Source organism: Epinephelus fuscoguttatus, linkage group LG22 (assembly GCF_011397635.1).
Source record: "Epinephelus fuscoguttatus linkage group LG22, E.fuscoguttatus.final_Chr_v1".
NCBI classification, from domain to species: domain Eukaryota; kingdom Metazoa; phylum Chordata; class Actinopteri; order Perciformes; family Serranidae; genus Epinephelus; species Epinephelus fuscoguttatus.
The window spans coordinates 27,525,297-27,545,799 of record NC_064773.1 but is presented as its reverse complement, the minus strand read 5'-3'; the positions used below and the strand labels follow the sequence as shown (position 1 = coordinate 27,545,799).

At 39.7% G+C, this 20,503-nt stretch overlaps 1 protein-coding gene across 1 annotated transcript in view; it reads left to right on the top strand.

The window, feature by feature from the left end:
* Positions 1–17,878, top strand: part of slc38a4 (solute carrier family 38 member 4) — a 45,211-nt gene extending 27,333 nt beyond the window's left edge. Inside the window, exons 6-16 of the mRNA XM_049567158.1 lie at positions 346–438; positions 564–645; positions 735–817; positions 1,570–1,628; positions 2,653–2,913; positions 4,594–4,673; positions 4,851–4,951; positions 5,516–5,640; positions 14,266–14,410; positions 14,937–15,034; positions 15,252–17,878. Coding sequence (XP_049423115.1) covers positions 346–438; positions 564–645; positions 735–817; positions 1,570–1,628; positions 2,653–2,913; positions 4,594–4,673; positions 4,851–4,951; positions 5,516–5,640; positions 14,266–14,410; positions 14,937–15,034; positions 15,252–15,356 — 1,232 coding nt within the window. The 3' untranslated portion in view covers positions 15,357–17,878. The remainder of the gene's footprint in view (positions 1–345; positions 439–563; positions 646–734; positions 818–1,569; positions 1,629–2,652; positions 2,914–4,593; positions 4,674–4,850; positions 4,952–5,515; positions 5,641–14,265; positions 14,411–14,936; positions 15,035–15,251) is intronic.
* Positions 17,879–20,503: the final 2,625 nt, after the last annotated feature.

Sequence of the window (20,503 nt, the reverse complement as noted above, 5' to 3'; positions counted from 1 at the left end):
GTTAATGTGGAATACTTTTACCTCTTGTTTTGACTGAACTGCTCACAACTCATAGTTATTAAACTTATGACAAGGGTCACAAGGAGATATTGCTTTGTTAGGGACTCACAAGCCAAAAAAAAGTTGGAAACTTCTGCTTTAGAACAATATTGGCAAAACTGTATTTCTGTACTGATGCACCCCCCTTGTGGTCATTGAAAGCAATTGTGCATTAAATGGAATTTACTTAGGTGAATTTAGAGGAACAAACTGGCAATATGAAAAACACCTGATGCTTTTATCCAGTTATTCAGTGAAGAGTTTTTTTCCACGATTAAATCAATGTCATCTTGTCTGTTGTGGCAGGATCTCTTATCTATGAAAAGCTGGGAGAGAGAGCATTTGGTTGGCCTGGGAAAATGGCAGCGTTCGGATCCATTATTATGCAGAATATCGGAGGTGGGTGGTGATTTCATGTGTGTGTATCTCAGCTTGATTTTTGAAAATACAGCTGTTTACTGAATTTTAATACAGTTGCTAAATGTGCTAAACTAATAGTTAAGCTTCTCTGTAATGTCTTGCAGCTATGTCCAGCTACCTCTTTATCGTGAAGTATGAGCTGCCTGAAGTGATCCGTGCCTTCCTGGGTTTGGAGGAAATCTCTGGGTGAGTGTGTGTGTTTCTAAAGATAACTATGTGTTTGTGTATAGATACAGTATAGGCTCTGACCTCATTTCAACCTGCTGTGTTTGCAGTGAATGGTACCTGAATGGGAACTACCTGGTGGTGTTTGTGTCGATCGGAGTCATTCTGCCTTTGTCTCTCCTCAAAAATCTTGGTAAGGACTCAGTTTTCACAAACTTCTAGCACTGCCACTGACTTCAAAGAAGCAGGACCCATGTCACTTCCTGCAGTCTGAAGCCATTTTTTTTCTCAGTCCTTCCAAGTTCTTGCAGCTGTCCATAACCACCTACGCAAAACCGGGAGTAACGCAACACTAGTGGAGCCCTTAGTCAGCTCAGGCAATTAGGAGTTACCGTAACGTAACACTTCTATTAAGCCCGCAGTCAGCACTGTCGCTCAGATGTGATTTATGAGCTAAAGAGTCAGATCTGCCTCAGCTGGCTCAGCTCCAAGAAGTCTGCACCATTAGCCCACTGCGCAGATTATGTAATTAATACAGTCAGACAAAAAGAAGCAAATAGGATCAAAGCTACATGACCGAATTCAATTGAATAAATGACAACAGTAATTATGATCTTGGTGTTTGCAGACATTAGATTTGTATTCATGGGTGTTAGGTTGAGTCTCTGCTCCATTCAGGCCTTAAAGGCTTCATTCACACTGCAGCTCAAATCTGAACTGCTGCTCATATCAGATTTCTCTTATTTTAGGATGTGGGTCACAACCTAGAATAGAGTGTGACCCATTTCTGAGATTAGACACCAAAATGATGTTAAAAAGACAGGAGAGATTAACAGAGGTAAAGAGTAAGAATAGCAAAGTATAGCATAGCACCAGTATCAGATACTATTGTATCTGCAGTGTCGGGGTTTTTTTTTTCTATTACTGATGTTTTCTTCTCTTTAGGCTACCTGGGCTACACTAGCGGCTTTTCCCTTTCCTGCATGGTCTTCTTCCTGGGTGTGGTAAGTTCAACTCTGTAAGAACCTTTTTAAAAACCATGAGCAGAATGTGGGATTCAGGCAAATAAAGCTGCATCTTTATATGTACTTTAAATTCACATCAGGCATTTGTCTGCATTTGCGTATGACACATACTAAAGCTGCTATAATCAATATTTTTATTTTAAAGGAATACTTCACTCACAAAATGACAATTTGTATATCAGTTATTCACCCTGTGTAATGTTAAATCCAAGAATAAAACTTTGTTTTTCTCACATGCTTCTACGCTGAACAAAGAATCCAAAAACAGAGAAAATGCCTAATGAATTGAAGTCATTGGGATCCATGTTTCACAACAGCAAAACTATACCAAAACATCTGTTTACAAACTCTCATACAACTTATGTAGCATAATCCCAGTCTCGTTTATGCAGTGGTTGCTCAGTACTTCCCAAACACATGAATTTTTGTTGTGACCTACTATTTTAAACCCCTCTGCATAATCAGCACAGGCCCACTACTTTTCCATGCCTGAGACAGTTTATGCAGAAATGTTTTAAATAGTTAAGTTTAATGGAAATACGATATCCTATTAATTCAATTCATCAAGAATTTTCTCTGTTTTTTTAGATTCTTTGTTCACCAGGGAGGCATGCAAGACAAACTAAGTAAAGAATGGATCCCATGACTGTGTATGCAAGAGCGATCACTGTCAGTGTTGTGTTAACAGCTTATTTCTGGCACCCCCAAGTAAAAAACAGTTTTGTCAAAATAGAATCAGATTGTTTACTTGCTAATTAGGTGTCTTATGATGATATCGTCCTTCCTGAGAGCCGAGGACTTCCAATATGGCTGAGAACCTTATGTAGAAAGATGTGACAAACATGGTTACATGGAAACATGGTTAAGAAAATTACACGATGTAGAAAATGGAGAAGTACCACATCTATTGGAAAATAATGCCACAATGTCAAAATCTTGTTTCATTATTTCAATGAACACCACTTGGAAAAACACAACATGACTTAATATTGTTCTATTCCAGGTGATCTACAAGAAGACCATTCTGCCCTGCCCTCTTCCATTCTTTTACCACAATTCAGCCAACCTCAGCATGAACGCCTCGCATATGCCTGGGTTGTACCCTCCCCTGAATAGCTCAGCACAAATGGATTTCTCCCGAGCTGACGTTTCCCCGGCGGTGCTTGGCAGCCATGACGCCCATCACTCCACTGGCGTCCATGTGGAGCCTCACCCCGACGATGAGGAGATGTGCACACCCAAATACTTTGTCTTCAACTCTCAGGTACGATGTGGTTTTTGGTAGCTTACATTTGTCCAACTTGCTCCAGTTCAGTGTCATGTATGAATAGAAGCTCTTTTTAAGTCTGCAGGTCTCTAGAAACAAAGTTTCTTTTAGCGAAAGTGTAAAGGGTGTGACTTTTGAAATGCAGCCCCAGTGGTTTTGTTAAGGTGTGTTATCTATTCACTCGCACAATGGGTCCTCCATTGGTGCATTGTACCATTTGAATCAGTGACGGCAAGAAAAAAGAAGCCAGGATAAAGTGTCCCATGTATAATGAAAACTGTTATTAGAAGAGATAATCAACATAGTAAGCATAATCCATGTGAGTACCATACATTGGTATTTAAAAACAATCTAAGACAGTTGGGCTAACACACAGGAATGCATCTAGCAACCTACAAATCCAACAGAAGTAGATTGCCAAGCATTTGCCAAGACATGTTTGGTAAAGGTGGGGTTTTTTAGGGTGTGTTTCAACATTTCAGTGTGTGTTTAGGGATTTGAGTCTGGGCCCAAGCGATTATAAATCAGGCCTAGAAAATGACACATAGCTTTGTGTTCACATGGGGATGGTTAAGTTAAGTTGCTTCAACCAAGGTTGTTATTTTCACATTGTTTAGAAGTGAAAGCAGTCATTTCACCTTCCTTGACATGACTACCTGCTGCTTTTGAGCTATTTTAGTCTTTTAATCACATACCAATTGCAGTTCAAAGAATTAAGCGCAGCATAAATGTTTTTTTGTTATCATTGCACTTTTGTAAAAAGCAGCATTTACCAACTACCTTTCCACTTCCATGCCACTCTGATGGTCTTTTTATGTGCCTGGAACAACAAATGGACAATATTTCTCCTAAAAAATTGCAGCTGGCTCTGTATTATCGTCAGTCTGTGGTACTTGTGAATAAAAAGTAGAAATGGCGGGCCAAAGCTGCGGGTCACAATGTCCCAACACGTCTCATCAGCTCTCAACTTGTGTTGAGGCCCTTAAGTGCTCCGCAAAGGTTTCTCTGTTCTTAAGTCCTTTTTTCCCTCAGCTTTGGAAGCAACGCCCTTATCCATTGTTACTCATTACAAAAGTAATGCATTCCTCAATCTAATTACCCCCTGTACAATCTAATTTGTTACACTATGGTTACAACACTACTGTTGCATTGCTCTGCAGCATCGCCGGAGATGCATCATCAAGTAGTTAACAATATGATGGTAAACCGCACATACATGTATGACCAGCTCAAAACAAGGCTCAAGAGAATCAAGAAAATAAAACCATATCAGTATGTAATGGAGGCGAGACCAAGTCATTGTTATGCAAGTCACAAGTAGGTCTCAAATCTTTGCACTCAGTCAAGACAGACAAGTCCTAAGCCAAGTCTTAAGTCCTAAACTTGAGTTTCAAGTTCTAAAAAAGTCATAATGCGCTCTTAGTTAAATGTAGTTCCATTTTAACTATTTAAAAAAAAAAAAAAATCAATCATGAATGCCTTTTAGAATTTTTATTTCTTTATTTAAAATATGTATTACAAGTATTTTTTTAGTCAAGGGGCTCAAGTCCAAGCAAAGTCATGAGTCATTGTCGTCAGCTGTAGCTGTTTATATATATATTAGCACCATCGTTGTCTTGTACTGCCTAAAGCTGAATTTTTGTGTCTTAAATTTTTCTGTACATTTTTCGTCTCCAGACAGCGTACACTGTGCCCATCCTTGCCTTCGCCTTTGTCTGCCATCCTGAGGTCCTGCCCATCTACAGCGAGCTGAAAGAGTAAGTGCACGTCCTTCCTTTACACCAAGCATGAAAGTACCATCAGCACTCCTTCAAACAACCTTTAAGGGCCAGTTCAACTAAGTAAAACCCATTCTCTCACTACAAGCCATGCACATAGTCTTTTATTTATTGAAGTTGAGAAGTGTCTCACAATTGCATTTATTGTTTCTGCAGCCGCTCCCGGAAGAAGATGCAGAACGTCTCCAACTTGTCCATCTTGACTATGCTCATCATGTACATGCTGTCAGCGCTGTTTGGCTACCTCACCTTTTATGGTAAGAGCAACGATACTCAAAGGCAGTAATAGCGGGGTGCGACGTTAATGTTTTTTTTCTTTTTTCCCACTTGCTTTTTGAACTTGTTTTATTGTTCTGTTTATTAGCTGTTATCAAATAACGGCAAAGACGAATTAGTTCATATGCAACTCTCAAGATTAGAAGGAAGCAAGATTCTATCATCAGCTCCAGAAGTATCAATGTGTTTAATTCTTCTTTTTATTAGCCCTATGCAGCATTTTACTTGACCCAGGCAAGCCTTACTGTTCCCTGAATAGTCAACTTTTTCTGTGATAAGACACAAACACACAGATATCAGTCCCTTATTCTAGACAAAAAGAATAAGAGATAGAAGTCTAGTTTAGTTGGACAAGAACAAAAGTAGAGCTTTGAAATCCCAGGAATATACCAACTCTGTTGAGGTGGCTAGTAGTCTTGCAGACGTCCCTTTGAAATCCTGGAAATTTGACATTGGCATTAGTATTTTTTTGCTCTTCTAAAAGTTTGCATCTTTTGTGCACAAATTATTACATTCTTATTTCCTTTCTTTGTCCTCCACCACAGACAATGTGGAGGCAGAGTTGCTCCACACCTTCACCAAGGTGTATAAATTTGACACCATGTTGCTGCTGGTGCGTTTGGCTGTTCTCACTGCCGTCACCCTGACTGTCCCCATCGTCCTGTTCCCTGTGAGTACCTCATACACAAACACACAGTCTGCCCTTGTTGTCTCTAAAATGTTTACATGCCTCTGTGCCAGCAATAGCTGTGGGCAGTGGCATTATGTTTTCAGGTTGCCCATCTGTCCATCCCATTATTTTGAACACAGTATCATAAGAAGGCCCTGAGGGAATGTTTTTAAATTGGCACAAACATGTACTTTGAGTCAAGGACAAAGTGATATGACTTTGGTGGTCAATGGTCAAGGTCACTGCTGTGACCTTGCATCCCTCTCATTCTTGTGAGTGCAATATCTCAGGAACTTTAGAGGGTTTCTCCAACTTTGGCAGAAATGTCCACTTGTACTCAACAATGAACTGATAAAAATTTGGTGTCAAAGGTCAAGGTCATTGTGACCTTGCGTCCGTCCCATTCTCGTAAACACAATATCTTAAGAATGCCTTGAGGGAATTTCCTCAAATTTGGCACAAACGTCCACTTGGACTTAAGAATGAACTGATCAGAATTTGGTGGTCAAAGGTCAAGGTCACTCTAACCTCACAAAACATGTTTTTGGCCATAATTTAAAAATTCATATGCTAACAATGACAACATTTTAAACAAATATCTTCATAAAATGAGATGATGAAGTGATGACATTTTATATCCAAAAGCTCAAAGGTCAGCTTCACTGTGACATCATAATGTTCTGCAAAAACATCTTTCTGGCCATCACGTAATATCATAAGAATGGGAGACATTTGGTCGGATACAGTGACACTTATCTTAAAACTGTGCTGATTGTATAGATCTTTTGTGCTGCCGAGGGGAAGGTTTGTGTGAAGCATACATGTTTTCACAAACGTGATTGTAAACTGTAACTGCAGCTTGACTGGTTTGTGGCGGCACACAACTGTGAGGCAGTAAATCTTGTTTTAGCCAGTCTTCTTTGAGGACAAGCAGGGTGCACATATAGCAGTAGTCGTAAAGTATCATGTTATGGGCTAATTTCTATGGCTTTTTCAGTGACGTTCATTACAGTAATACCGTCTCCTCCCCCCTCATAGTGTCATTAAGTGGAGTCTGTTGAGGCACTGATATAATTTGATTCACGTCAGCAAACACACTCAGCCCTTGTAATTTAAAATACATGACCACCGCCTTCCACCCAACGCCAGCCAGCTACTTGTAAATCTATTCATTCAGTAGAACATTGCTGCCACTTTGTGTCATTCTGCTTACAGAGTGTGTTTTGTGTTTGCTGCAGAGTCAGTCTTTTTTCTGTCATTTTCTGGATGCAGCTGTTTCTTTCCTGGCAGTTTGGCAAAAAAAGAAAGACAGAACACGCTGTTCGGTTTGGCAATCGACTTCTGTCGTCATCTCAAATCCCAGAGCACACAGGCTGAAGTCGTAAACGGCCACACCTCTTAATTGCACCAACACACAGGCACACATGCCTGCACACACACTTCTGGATCTTAACAGTAAAGCCTCTCTTACTTTTTGTGTCTGTTGCCCCATTTGCTCTTAAGCTGGGATCAAAAGGTTACCAGCTACCAAAACTTATTATCTCAGTCACATTCATTCACACATACGTAGACTCTCCTCTTCCTTCCCGATCCATATATGTTCATGGGCTAATTTTAACTTGGCCCTTGTCTGACATGAGGGGAACAAAAACGACTGCTGGCCAGAGGAAGTTACTTGTCCCATTTTAGTTTCCAGGCACACACACACACACACACACACACACACGCACACACACATTTGGTTTAATGTAGACAAGCAACTGTTAATTTGTGAGTCATTTCTGAAGTGGCTGCAGGTACAAAGGGCAGCCACCAGGGGGCAGCAAGTTTGTTGATATTCAGTCAGTAAAGTGCTGACAAAATGATGCAGCAATGACTGCATATTATGGCTTGACACACACACAAGCACACGCTCGTTCATACATACTTAAAGTAAATAAACATACACACTTATCTACAATTATAAATACACCGCCTCATATGTACACACACATTCAGGATACATCACATTTGGTCACATTTTGGCCTTTAATCTGATACTTTCTCACACTGGGTGTTCCCATTCTCCCTCATATCCTTCTGACTAATACACGCACGCACGCACGCACGCACAGCAGACACTGCTGTTATTTCTGTGTATGGGAATGTGAGAGAGGATCCCCCTCTCTCTGCAGTGGAACTTTACAGGCTCAGACTGGACAGTGGAAAAACCCTCACCCTGACTGCTACCTTCAGGGAGATAAAGAGGCGGAGTCAGTGAGACGGGGGGTGAACTGGCAGAGGAGGGAGACAGAAAGACAAACCACTGCTAGGGCCGCACAATCACACAATCCTCCAAATGAATTGTGTTAAAGATAGAATTGTTGGAAATCTACATCTGGATCTGCATCAAAGATAGCGAGGAACAATGTAGTGATTGTTTGATGGTGGTCATGGAAGAATACATGAATCCCATCTAATGCCATATAAGGAATATTCACAAGGATGAGTCGTGCCAAATGTGAAAGGGAGTCAGATAGCGCAGAGACGTGTCCCTTTGATTTTGCTTTAATGTTGCTGCAGTGCAGTCTATAAGGAGAAATCCATCAGATTGTACAGGATTGCCGAGATTTCATTTGTCACTGTATGTAGACGGTTATAATTTCACAGTGTGCTCAAGAGATAGGACGGTTTATGTCTAATGGACCACACCTCTAAGAATTTCACAGCAATATGGTATGATTTCTTTAGAATTAATAACTCCTTTGGCTGTGCCATGAACCAAATTTCAAATCAGAATACCAGTGAAAGTTTTCTATTTTAAGATTATGAGTCTTAACCAGTCTGGTTAACCGCAAACATGCAATTACATGCATGTGTCTGGTTTCCTCATTCATTTCTGATTATTCGAATCTGATTATTCACATGTGAGAACATGAAAGCTTTTATCTCTGCTTCTCAATCCTCTGACTTTGCTACTGTCATTGAATACATTTGTAATGTATTTGAAACGGAGAAGAGCAAAGGAGGTGGACTGGGATAACAGAGGAGATAAAAATTTGATAAGGACTGAGAAACACAAGACTGAAATGGGATGCCGCAAAGCAGCTGAGGTGAATTGTAACTTAGTGAAAAGAGAAAGGCAGCCAGGAGTTAGGGGTTCAGATCTCACTGCAGCCAACAGAAAGCTATGAGCCAGTGGGCCTTGAATCAACAATGAAGCTTGTAAAAAATGTCAAGTTAAAAACTGGTTTTTGGCTTGTGTTTACCTGTATGGATTCCCATCAAAGGGTGTGAGTCAAAGCATGAGCCAGGTTCAGTTTTGAACTCCAGTTTCTGATAGGTGGTTTATGAGACAGTCAGCCCCTGAGCATAGATAAACAAAAGGACCTACTACTTCTCATACACAGGAGCAAGACACACAGATGTCGTGATGACTTTCCCTTTTTTTGTTGGTGTTGTCGTTGATGTAGTTTTGCATCTCTTTGTAGTCGTTTTGCATCTGCTTGAGGTTTTGTGTCTTTTTGGGCTTTTCGTGTGTCTCTTTGTCATCATTTTGTGTTTATTTGCGGTTGTTTTGCCCATTTTGTAGTTTTAATATGTCCCTTTCCGGTTCCTTAGCATAACCATGTGATCTTTTTGTGTGTCTTTGTTGTTAGTTTGTTTACTTTTTTGGCTGGTTGGTTTTTTTGGTCCCTTTATAGTCATTTTGAGTCTCTTTGTGGTTGTTAAGTCTATTTTCAGAAATATTTTGTGTCTCTTTGTTGGTCCTTTGCATAACCTTGTGGTCATTTTCCATCCCTTTGTGGCTATTATGTTTCGTTAATGGTCATTTTGTATCTATTTGTAGTATTTGCCTATTTGTGGATGGTTGATCCATTTCTGAATTTATGTTTTGTCTCTTTGCGGTCATGGTCCTTTTGTGTCTCTTTCTTTCGTTGTTTTATGTCTCTTTGTAGTCATTTTGTGTCTTGTTGTGTTTGTTTTGTTTCTTTTTCGGTCGTTTTGTGTTTCTTTGTAGTCATTTTGCGTCTCTTTGTGGTTGTTTTGCAAATTTTTGTAGTTATTTTGTGTCTCTTTGCAGGATCCTAGTATCATCTTAGGGTTTGTGTCTTTGTATGGTTATTTTGTCTCTTTTTTGGTCAGAGTTGCGAATGTTTAATTAGCTAACCATCACTATTCTTGCAGTAAATTAAACGGTGTTGCTGTTACATGGTCAAAAGATTGATGAACTTGGATGCATGTAAGGCATCACATCAAAAGAACTACTCAGTTGCATGGTCACTCTGCCAAGTTTCCATCTGACATTTGAGAATCTCGCCTTGAATCCTCCTGACCTTCATTTTGTGGGGAAACGCTGCCTTCCTCCAGCTAGAGATTAACGTCTGCCACTGTCCTTGGCTCCAGTCAGGAAGTTCTATATGAGAGGGGAGAACGTGTGTGTGGGAGTGTACGTTTAGACATGTGTCGAGGCATGAAAGTGTATGTGTGTGGGTGTGCAGTCATGTGGAGGATAGATGCTAACAGAGGCCAGATCACACAGGGCTTTGCCAGGATCTAGTCTATAATGAAAGGGCTTAATGTGCAGTCAAACATGCCCCAGTTCTCAGGCTCCAGTTGGAGACTGAAACCATTGGAGATGGCTGTAAACGGGCTGATTAAACAGCAACACTGTCACCTTTATGTGTTACCATAAAATTTCAGTCTTAATCTAGACCTTCCTATGTAGTGCTAGCTTGAGCACTTGTCTGTTAAGCCCCATATGTTAGCAGTTTGTTTCCTTACTTACAAAGGGGTTCATTTGTTTGTTAGCCTTGAAAATTTGCAGTTAGCTTATCCTGCTAAACATGAAACAAGAAGTGGAGCTATCTTTGCTTTCCTTACACATAACATTAACGGCAAAACACTACAACAAAAGTTTAGTTTGTTAATTAGCTAATTAAAATTAGCTTGTGTGCTATCAACACACTATATTCTGTGTTGGTCCTATCTCTGCGTTAGCTTAAACGTCCATCGTTAGCTTAAATTTGTGACTCCATTTGGAATTCAAATGAAGTCATTAATGAAGGGTCTCCCATTTCTCACTCTGTAACAAGTTATTTGGTCCACATGCTCTAAAGCTCTGTTACATATGTACAAAGAGCTTGGCTTGGTCCTCTGATTAATTAAAAAGCCTAAAGACAATAAAACATGTCATGCTGGAGGCAGATTATCACCATCCTGAGATATTTCACAACCTGAGAACCCAAAAGTTGTACAGTGCAGTAAAGTACATTTTGAAGTTTCTTAGGTAAAGTTTTGAAAAGGGGCACAGTCTGTGTGATTCATCCAGAAACAGTGTGGTTTTGTGTCATGAGTGTAGATGAAACGCTGCAGAGAGTCAGTGTCACCACTAGAGAGCTCATGTCTACATTCATGGCCTCAGTTTTAGGGTCCAACTTGTATGTGACTGTATCTCATATTTATTTCTGTTTTGTAGTAAAGTACAGTTTGTGAAACTTATCTTTGTTTTTGCCAAGTTTGGCTGCCTAGTTTAAAGTAATTATGCAGTGACGATTCAGTCAAAAATTTTGTGTCTTTCCTGTTGATGTTCTTTCTTGAAAAGGGGACTTTTCTCCTGCTGCATGTAGTTTCAGTTCACACTCAGCACCTGTTATTTTTAAAGCTAATGCCCCATGAAGGTAACACCCAGCTATATTAATCCATCACTATACAGAGAGAAAACAGACAGAAGGTATTTCTGTCCACATTATATATATCGTCAGTTAGTTAGTTTATTTTATTGTATTTTTTTAACTTAACCTGCAATTGTGTGTTTGTCTGTCAAAACAGACAACAGGAACACTTCAAGTCTAGTTGAAATTAGGTCAGAGAGACACTGGAGTATAAGGTAAGGTTATGGAGGTATTGACATTTTTCATGCCATTGACCAAAGACAGTCAAGTTATGTGAATCCTTTATTTCTTCACAACAGAAACTTGAGTGATATGTGATCAAGTATATAATGTTACACTTTCCTTTTACTCTTCAGTACGGGGCTGCATGCCCATTTTTGTATTTATTTGATCTCTGTTTTTTCATTGCAGTGGCTTTATCTCTATTCTTGATGTAACTTCATTTGCTTTCTTTTATCTGCAAGTGGTAACAAGCATTGTAAAGGAATAGGAGTAAGTTTTGCTTTCTGCAATAAAATGCTGGAAATAATAGCTTTTTTTTTCTTTTTTTCCAAATTGAATAACTGAAGTAGTAATCAACTGTTTATTCAGTTATCGAAATAGCTGTTAGTTGCAGCTCTATATCTTAGTCCCTGGTTTGTTGCTAACTGGTTGAACCAAGATGTGGCTGGATTTATCCGGCTGCCTAAAACTAGTCAGTCCACATACTCTGAGTGTGTACATGTGTGTGCAGGCCTCTGACAGGTAAAGAGTAAGGAGCCCAAAGTGTGCAAATATCACAGGGAGAACTTTAAAGACTTTGCGCCAAGTAACAGTCAGGTGCAGAATAGTTTGGAGCCTTGGAGAGAAATACCACGTCCAGGCTCTAGTTTTCCTGGATTGCCTAATTATGCAACAGCTGGTGGGACGGGGGGCAGGGGAGGGGGCATGCAGTAGAATTTTAGGAGGGATGCGGTTTAATTGTTGTCGATATCTCCCACAAGAAGTAGAGACACTTTCTTGGCAGTGGGCAGTGAAGCGCAGGCGCCGTCCGGGTGCCTTCAGACAGGCAGGATGGAGGTCACTTGGTTCAGTCTGACAGTGAAGAAAATCCATTTAATGTGTTTTTTCCCCCCACTGTACCATGCTTAGAGATATAAATCTTGTGCTTAAGTCAGACTTGAAAGGATTCAAAGAAGGCTTGTAGTGTTCTGCCAGCAGTGGCTCTTAAAAATGGAAAGGATTGCACATGCCTCGTCTCTTTCAGGTAAACAAAATCAAGAAGATACTCTGCCCTAAAACTATGTTTGCTTCTCATAGTTCATTCTCCACATACAAATGTCTGCCACAGCTGTAATTAAATGTGTTGTCATGGCAACTGGTGGCTCTCATCTGCCTTAATGTGGGACTAGTAAGTAAAAGAGGAAGGAAGTTAGGCAGGCAGACAAAAAAAAAGTCAACTGCAAGTGACAATAGTTGCTTCATGTAAAGACACACCCCCTGCAGGCGAGCCCGCCCTCATCTCACTCCTGGCTGATGCAATCCCATGCTTCCATTACGCTGTGGGAGATAATCCCCTGCCTTTTTGAATGGGTGCTGCAAGCACCGCCTCCTGTAACCTTTCCCTCTGGGGCCTGCGAGCTGATGGTGCTTCAGGTTTCACCTGATATCTATAACCTTTCACCCACTGGAGGCTTGAACAGGCTGCCTGTGGCTCAGCAGCACCAGGCGCCTTAGCTGGGGTCTCCTGGTTTTCACTGTTTCCCTCACACACACACACACACACACACACACACACAGTCTCACAAGTACACACACTAGCCTCTTGTAGCACTTGACACACTTCAGTCAGTAGCCAAGTTTGGGAATCAGCCGCAGGCGCAGGCCAGCAGACATACAGACTGTTGTTAATGATTTGTTTCGTTGCCAGACACAGGGTGTAGAAGAATAACAGTGACATGTGTTTAGTTACACTCCAGTGAGGAGTACAGGAAATTTAGTGCTGAAGTTTAATTTTTATTCTAATATAACCCCAATTCGAAAAAGGATGCTGTGTAACACTTCAATAAAAACCAAATGCAATGAATTGCAAATCTTCTTTAACCTAAAGTCAATTGAATACAATACAGAGACAAGATATGTGATGTTTAAACTGATCAACTGTATTGGTATTGGTTTTTTTGTTGGTTTGTTTTTATGTAAAGTAAACACTTATTCTGATACCTGCAACGTGTTCCAACAAAGGTGGGACAGTTGCATGTTTATCACTTTGTCACATCATCTTTTCTTCCAACAACACTGAGTGAGTGTTTGGGAACTGAGGGCACCAACTGTTGAAATTTTGAAAGTGAAATCCTCTCACATTCTTGCATCATATACAACTTCAGTTGCTAAACATGACATAGTTTCGATGGGAGACAAGTGTGAACTGCAGGGAGAACAATCTAGTACCCACACTCTTTTACTCTGAGGCCACACTGTTGTAACACGTGCAGAATGTGTCTCATGTCTTACTGGAATAAGCAGCGACTTTCCTGAGAAAGACACCCCACCCCACCCCCACCCCCTTGTCCGGTAACAATATGGATGGTCCTTTTCCTCTTAAGCCAGAAGAACATGATGTACATGATTTCAATGAACAATTTGACATGTGCACACTCATTCTCTTTCACTTTTATTTTGAGTCAGCCCATCTCAGATAACTCTTGTTTTGTCCTTCTACTGTATTCAATTAGATTTAGGTTAAAAAAACAGATCAACAAATCATTTCATTCTGTTTTTATTTTGTTATACATAGCATCCTAACTTTTTTAAAGTTGGGGTAAACCAAACTGATACAGATAAAGTTAACAAAAAATGCTGTGTGATTCCTACACATTCCTCTGTCATCGCTCAGTTGATGGAGAACTTTATACAACTTTAATATTAATGAACAATAATCAAACCAAAGACTTAAATGTCAATACTTGGTGTTTTGTTTTTTTTTGTCCAGATCCGCTCCTCCATCACCACGCTGCTGTTCAGCGGTCGAGAGTTCAGCTGGACTCGCCACATGCTGATTGCCGCCTCCATCTTGGCCTTCAACAACATGCTGGTCATCTTCGTCCCCACCATCAGGGACATCTTCGGCTTCATTGGTGAGTCCTGCCTGACACACTGACGCACAGGAAAGCATCTGTGTAGCAGTTCTACTTCCTCAAATGTTCTTGAGGAAGATTTGGTTTAAAGACAAAAACTTGGAACACAAAAAACCCACAACATGGACAAGTATGAGTTAATAAAACAGGGCGTCAGGCAGTCGAGGCCTGATTAGCACCTTTAGATCAGGGGTTTTTTTATTGAGTAAAGACGCTGGAAGAACAGAAGCTTAAGGTGTCGGGTCGAGTCAGCTGTGCAGTCGCGTGAGCTGTTTGTGACCTCCGGATCTAAACACTCACGTTCTTGCTGCCAACACACACAAACACTGAAAAGTACACAAGTCTCCCTGACATTAAGCTGCCTTCTTTCAAATTATTAATTTAGAATTGGTGATGGCAGGGTTTTACATATATTTTTTGCTTGTACACATAAAATATACACATAAAAAAGTTGTATATTATCTGTAGCTAAAATATTGCAACTGTCTGAAAACTGCTGAATTAATCTTCCTGGTTTTTATCACAGGTTCCTCTGCGGCCACTATGCTCATCTTTATCCTACCTGCTGCCTTTTACCTCCGCTTGGTAAAATCTCTCCCATTCCGCTCCCCACAGAAGATCGGGGTAAGTGTGCAGAAACACACACACACACACACACACAGGCTCACTCTATCAACGTCTTTCTCACTGTATCATTTTTCTCAATCTATCCCCCAAGGGGCAGATAACATTTTCAAAACGTGACTTGTTAGAAATTCCAACAGACCCCCACTGTGCATCACCACACATTTAACTACATCTAATCCCTCCTCTGTGTTTCTTTACATCTGTCTCTCTTCAGGCGTTCATCTTCCTAGTCGTGGGAATCGTCTTCATGATTGGCAGCTTGTCACTCATCGCCCTCGACTGGGTCCACAACCCCCCGGGCTCCAGCAGTGGTCACTAAGCCCCCTCTTCCATCCTGAGATTCACATTTACGAGTGCAGCGAACCACCTCTACAGCCACCCCCCACCCCATCCCATCCCACCGTGTCTCTTCTGGTTTGTCTCTGCTGGTCCAACATTTGGGAGCAGGGTTCATCTACCGTTCCCTTCCCTCAATGAAATCACAAATATCAATCAGATAACCTCAGCATACGGGCATAATGTGCTGCACCTGGTTCAGACATCTTCAGTCCCCCCCCCCCCCCCAGAGAATATCAATGGAGGGGATTTTTTTGTTTGATTACTTTCTTTCTTTCTTTATGTTTTTGCTCTGGATGAGACACAGAATCAAAACTTGGAGAGGGGAAAACAGACTCTGGTTAAATGTGCCACCAAGACAGCCTGAAATCATCGTCATCTTCCTTATTATTTCCACCTATGAAGAGACGGAACATACTGCGCAGCCCTCGCCTGCAGCAGATATGTGAACTGCGATTTGCAGGGCTGGAAAGACGATTCAAGTCCCTCAGTCCTCTGTGCACTTGAAGGAGACATTTGGAGGGGGAGTGTGTCGTCCTCTATGAAACAAGGAGCACTTCTAGCATTACTTTTGACTTTGTGTATAGAGCTAACACACACACACACACACACACACACACGTAGACATAGTAAAACACATCTCCACCTGTATTTTCAAGCAACTATCCATGAAAAATTCCTGAAATTAACCAGGCAGTCGACTCGTCTCAAAACAGCGGTTCATCAAAAATTTAATTCAACCATGTAGAACTTTTATTCAGGAAAAATGCTGCTCAGCTACATGGTAACAATCAGAAGCCTCGCCAAAGTCTACATGCACATAAAGTTTTTAAGTCAATCAGGTTCATGCACACTCTTAAGGGTCTTCCTTGCCGGCTGTTTTTATCCTGGCTGTGTACACGAAGCAAGAAGGTGCTTTCAGTATTACTGTCACAGAGGGATCTGAACATGCAAGGTATCATTTTACATAACTAAGTGTGTCTACTGAAAAAAAAGAGTGTTGTACAAAATATCATACTTTGCTTCATACCATTTAGGTTGTATGAAGCTAAGTGATTATTTCCAACATGCAGTACATACACCTGCTGGAGTAATTTATTAGGCTCTTTGAATAGCGACTGGACAGCTAGGTGTATTTAAAACCATTTGTTGTTATTTTTATAGATACTTGACAAAAATGTGTATGAAAAACAGTTTAAAATATGCAGTTGCAACTGCGCAAGGAAAAACAATTCAACCAAAAAGAGCCAAACATGAAATAATCCATTTTAAAATGAGTTTAGAAATTTAAGATATTAAGGTTGTCATTAAATATTTTCAACTTGTGCCAAATTATTCTCACCAACACTGTTAGAAAACCAACATTTTCCTCAAAAGGTAATTTCGGAATGGCCTTAGTTCTATTTTTCAACTTGATTATTTGCTATTCAGCTTAAAAGAAGTTTGACATTTTGGAAAACGTTCTTATTCACTTCCTTGTCATCTTAATGCTAAACATGAAGCTAGCGTAACAGCCAGCAGGCTATTAGCCTGGCATAAAGACGATTTTACATTTTGGTTTTCATACAAAGTCGACTTAAGAGATATAATGTTTCAGCTGAAAAGATTTATAGTTGCTAGTTAGCGGATTTTAACTTTGAACTGAGCAAGACATGAAAGTGGTCTCGCCAGCAGCAAATAGGTTTTATTTTTCAAAAAAAATTCAAAGTTTTCCTTTTAAGAGTAGAGATTTGGGAGAAGCTGGATGATAAACGGTATCACACACATCATGACACTTGCTGTAATGTAGGAGCTAGCGTAAATATTGATACATTAACTTGCAGAGAATGTGACCCATTTAAAAAGTCTAAGACTGTTAACCAAGCTCAATCATGTATTTAACTAAAATCCTAAAAATTCTGTCCATAAACGGTCAAAGTTCACCAAAAAATATGTTTAGTTTTACTGTACTAGTGTGTTTGGGTCACTTCATCTGCTTGATTGACAAGATAGTTCATTTATTAATCTCAGTGGATTGATTATCAGGTAGTAACATAGTTTCGCTCTGTAGTTACACACACAGTCAATAATCCGATTAAACTCCTGACAGGAACATTCTTTGAAATGGTGCCTTTGGATTGTACATGTTATAATTGGCTTATACCGGTGCCTTTGGTAGAATCATTGACAACAACACCCAAACCTCATTTCACCTCTTCTCCGAAGCTGTTATGTGTCACGAACACATCCAGCCAAAGTGGACAACATTTATAGATCCTTTGCGGATCTATGTACATGAAACAAATTGATATTTCAAATGAAATAGTGTATTATGTGCATGTTTTTGGATTACAACATGGTCTTTTTGGACAATTGTATATGCTCTGTAAATAATCTTTATTTTATGGTACACTGACACACATTGTCTGTGACTGGGTTGATGGGGGATTCTGCCTTACAAGACTTCTGCAATCCAGTGTTTGTTTTAGTATATATATATATATAAATATTATATCGTGTATTAGATCTTTTTTTTTCTCTTGCTGTATGACAGTAGGTTTTTTTTCCTTTATTTCAAGCTTGTATATTTGTAGAAAATTTGCTCTCTATATATCCATTTTCATGTTTTAATGTTAACTCATCATATCAGGATGAATTAATCAATGGCCTACTTTATAACACGGTTTTCCCAGAGTCTCAGAAACGAGGCAACAAGTTTCTAGCTAATTGGCTTCTGCTGACCAACACTGGGTTGAAATTAAAGCCAGAAGTAAGCAGTATTGATGTTGAATGTGCTTTTCAGAAAACAGTGCTGTAACACTTAACAGAAGCAAGAAAAGATCATCTGAAGTATTTCGTGACCACACTACAGGAAGGTTCTTACAGGACAGAACATCTTAATAATTTGTAAGAAGAACTTAAGGCTCTTCGGCCATTTATCACATGGCATAGCACATATGCTAACGTGTAGCGATATACCTAAGCTAACATGTAGCTGTACACCTCTACCACAGGATAACAAAACGCACAAGAACCTTCCATGTTTGCCAGTTCTTGAACCTCTACCAGGACAATCGTACACAGTTGTAGTTTATACCTTACTGTGGCTTATAATGCAGATCCCTGCTGTCATAAAGAAAACCTTTTCATACCCACCTCTGGTGAGGTTTTATTTCCATGACATTACTTGAACTGAAGCTTTCCACGGCCTGATAAAGTCAGCTAGCTTCATGACTGTAGGGTCTATGCAGCCCCTTCAGTGCCCGCTATGAATGTTCAATAATGGGTTGTTCTCTGTTGAAAATCTGGCTCACCCGCTCTTAATTTCTTCACGAATGTTTGGTTGTAACTTCATTAGCCTCCTGCCGTCAGTGGCTACTCTGCCAGTCTACAGCTTCGTCTTTTCCTCAGGTTGGCTTTCGTCTTTTTGAATGGCTAATTTTACAAAGGGCGAAAGGCGGCAGGTTTTTAATAGAATGCTCCCAACACCACACCTCTACCCCCTTTAGTATCTCAGGTATTTGGGCTGGATTAATATTTCTTCTCACTTTTTGGACAACTTCATATCTCTTCACTTCTTTTGCATGATTGAGCCAAGTTGTACAATGCTGTTGTATATTGTACAGGCCTAGATGAGAAGTCGTCTCGTGGATATGTAAAAGCAGACAAGTCCCCAGCTAATTTTGACAGTGTTTAGAAAGGAGTTGTACAGAACCTGCCTTATTTTTCTATGGACCTCTAGCCGCGGAGAAGCACTGGCTAAATGTTTCTGCTGTTCACAGTGTCTCTGCTTCCTGTGGATCAGGCCGAACATTCAGATTTGTAATTTTACCCAAACAAAGGGGATGTTTTTTTGTATCAGTGATGCTGTTTCATTATGATGAACAATAAAAATGTGAAACAAAGAATTTTCTCCATCTGCCTTTATTTTGAAAAGGTTGCACTTTAAAAGAAACTTAGATAAGATAACCAATAGAAATGCACCAATGACATTGCTGCACTATTACCTAAGTCCCATTTTAAATGTGTGTATGACTTTCTATATACACACACTGGGCTTACATAACATCTCTGTCCAGACTGGCGTCTCAGGATGTAACAGCCAAAGTCATATTTCTGGCATAATGATCAGATGAAATGAGGCCTCTAGAAATAAAACAGATTCTCCTGTTCTTGTCTAGGTAGCATCTACTGCTGACATGTAACACCAGGTTGTAATGTTCCCAGACCGTCAAATCAAAAGGTTAGGTAACCTCTTTCTTTCCAGATTCATCATCTGGGCTCCAAGACAAACCAGGACAATATATAAGGAGGATGCAGAAAGCCTTGAAAATGTTTTAAAGCAATTTCATTTTTTAGAATAAAGTTGCTAAATGAAGAGTATGAATAAAGAACAAGTGCATCAAATATAAATAAATCAGAAATCAGAAGAGAAAATTTTATTTTGCCAAATTACTGATTTCAGGTTTTCCTAATGTTCAGGGTTTTTTTTTTAAAACAAACTAAATTTAAAGTCTTAAGTATGGAGACATTTCAAGTCCTCCAATTTAAATGATGAAATGGCTTGATTTGCCGCTGCTATGGTTAAGGTTTGATTAGGTTTCGGCAATGAAAGTACTTGGTTAAGGTGATCGAAAATCATAGTCATGGTTCAAAGAAACCACTAGTGACTATTGGTAGAGGACAAGAACAAAAGTCTGCAGTGCAGCAAAGGTGTGTTGATATCCTGCTGTTTTTGTAAAGATTTCAAGCAATAATATTTGCAAAAATATTATAAAAAATATTTTTTTACTGTTAAGCAACCAAAATGTGGTTACAGGATCTTTTTAGTCTACATCACTTCTATCGAGGGATTAGTTTGTATTAGTTCCAGTGCTGTATTTAAGAAGAATTTTAGTTTTAATACTTTCCCTGAGTAATTGTTTATGTAGACTTTCTATTTTTTCAGAGGCAAATTCATCATTTACTACATTTAGAAACAGTGACTACATGACTAAGGGGCTTTAGTTACTTGTTTTGTTTGAGTGAATTTGATTTTTTCTTTTCATTTCAAACAGGTAAAAAAAATAAAACATAAATAAACAAAATATGTCCAATTGTAAAATGTAATATGTGGTTGAGCACCTTTTTATTTCTGTTCATAAATAAAAG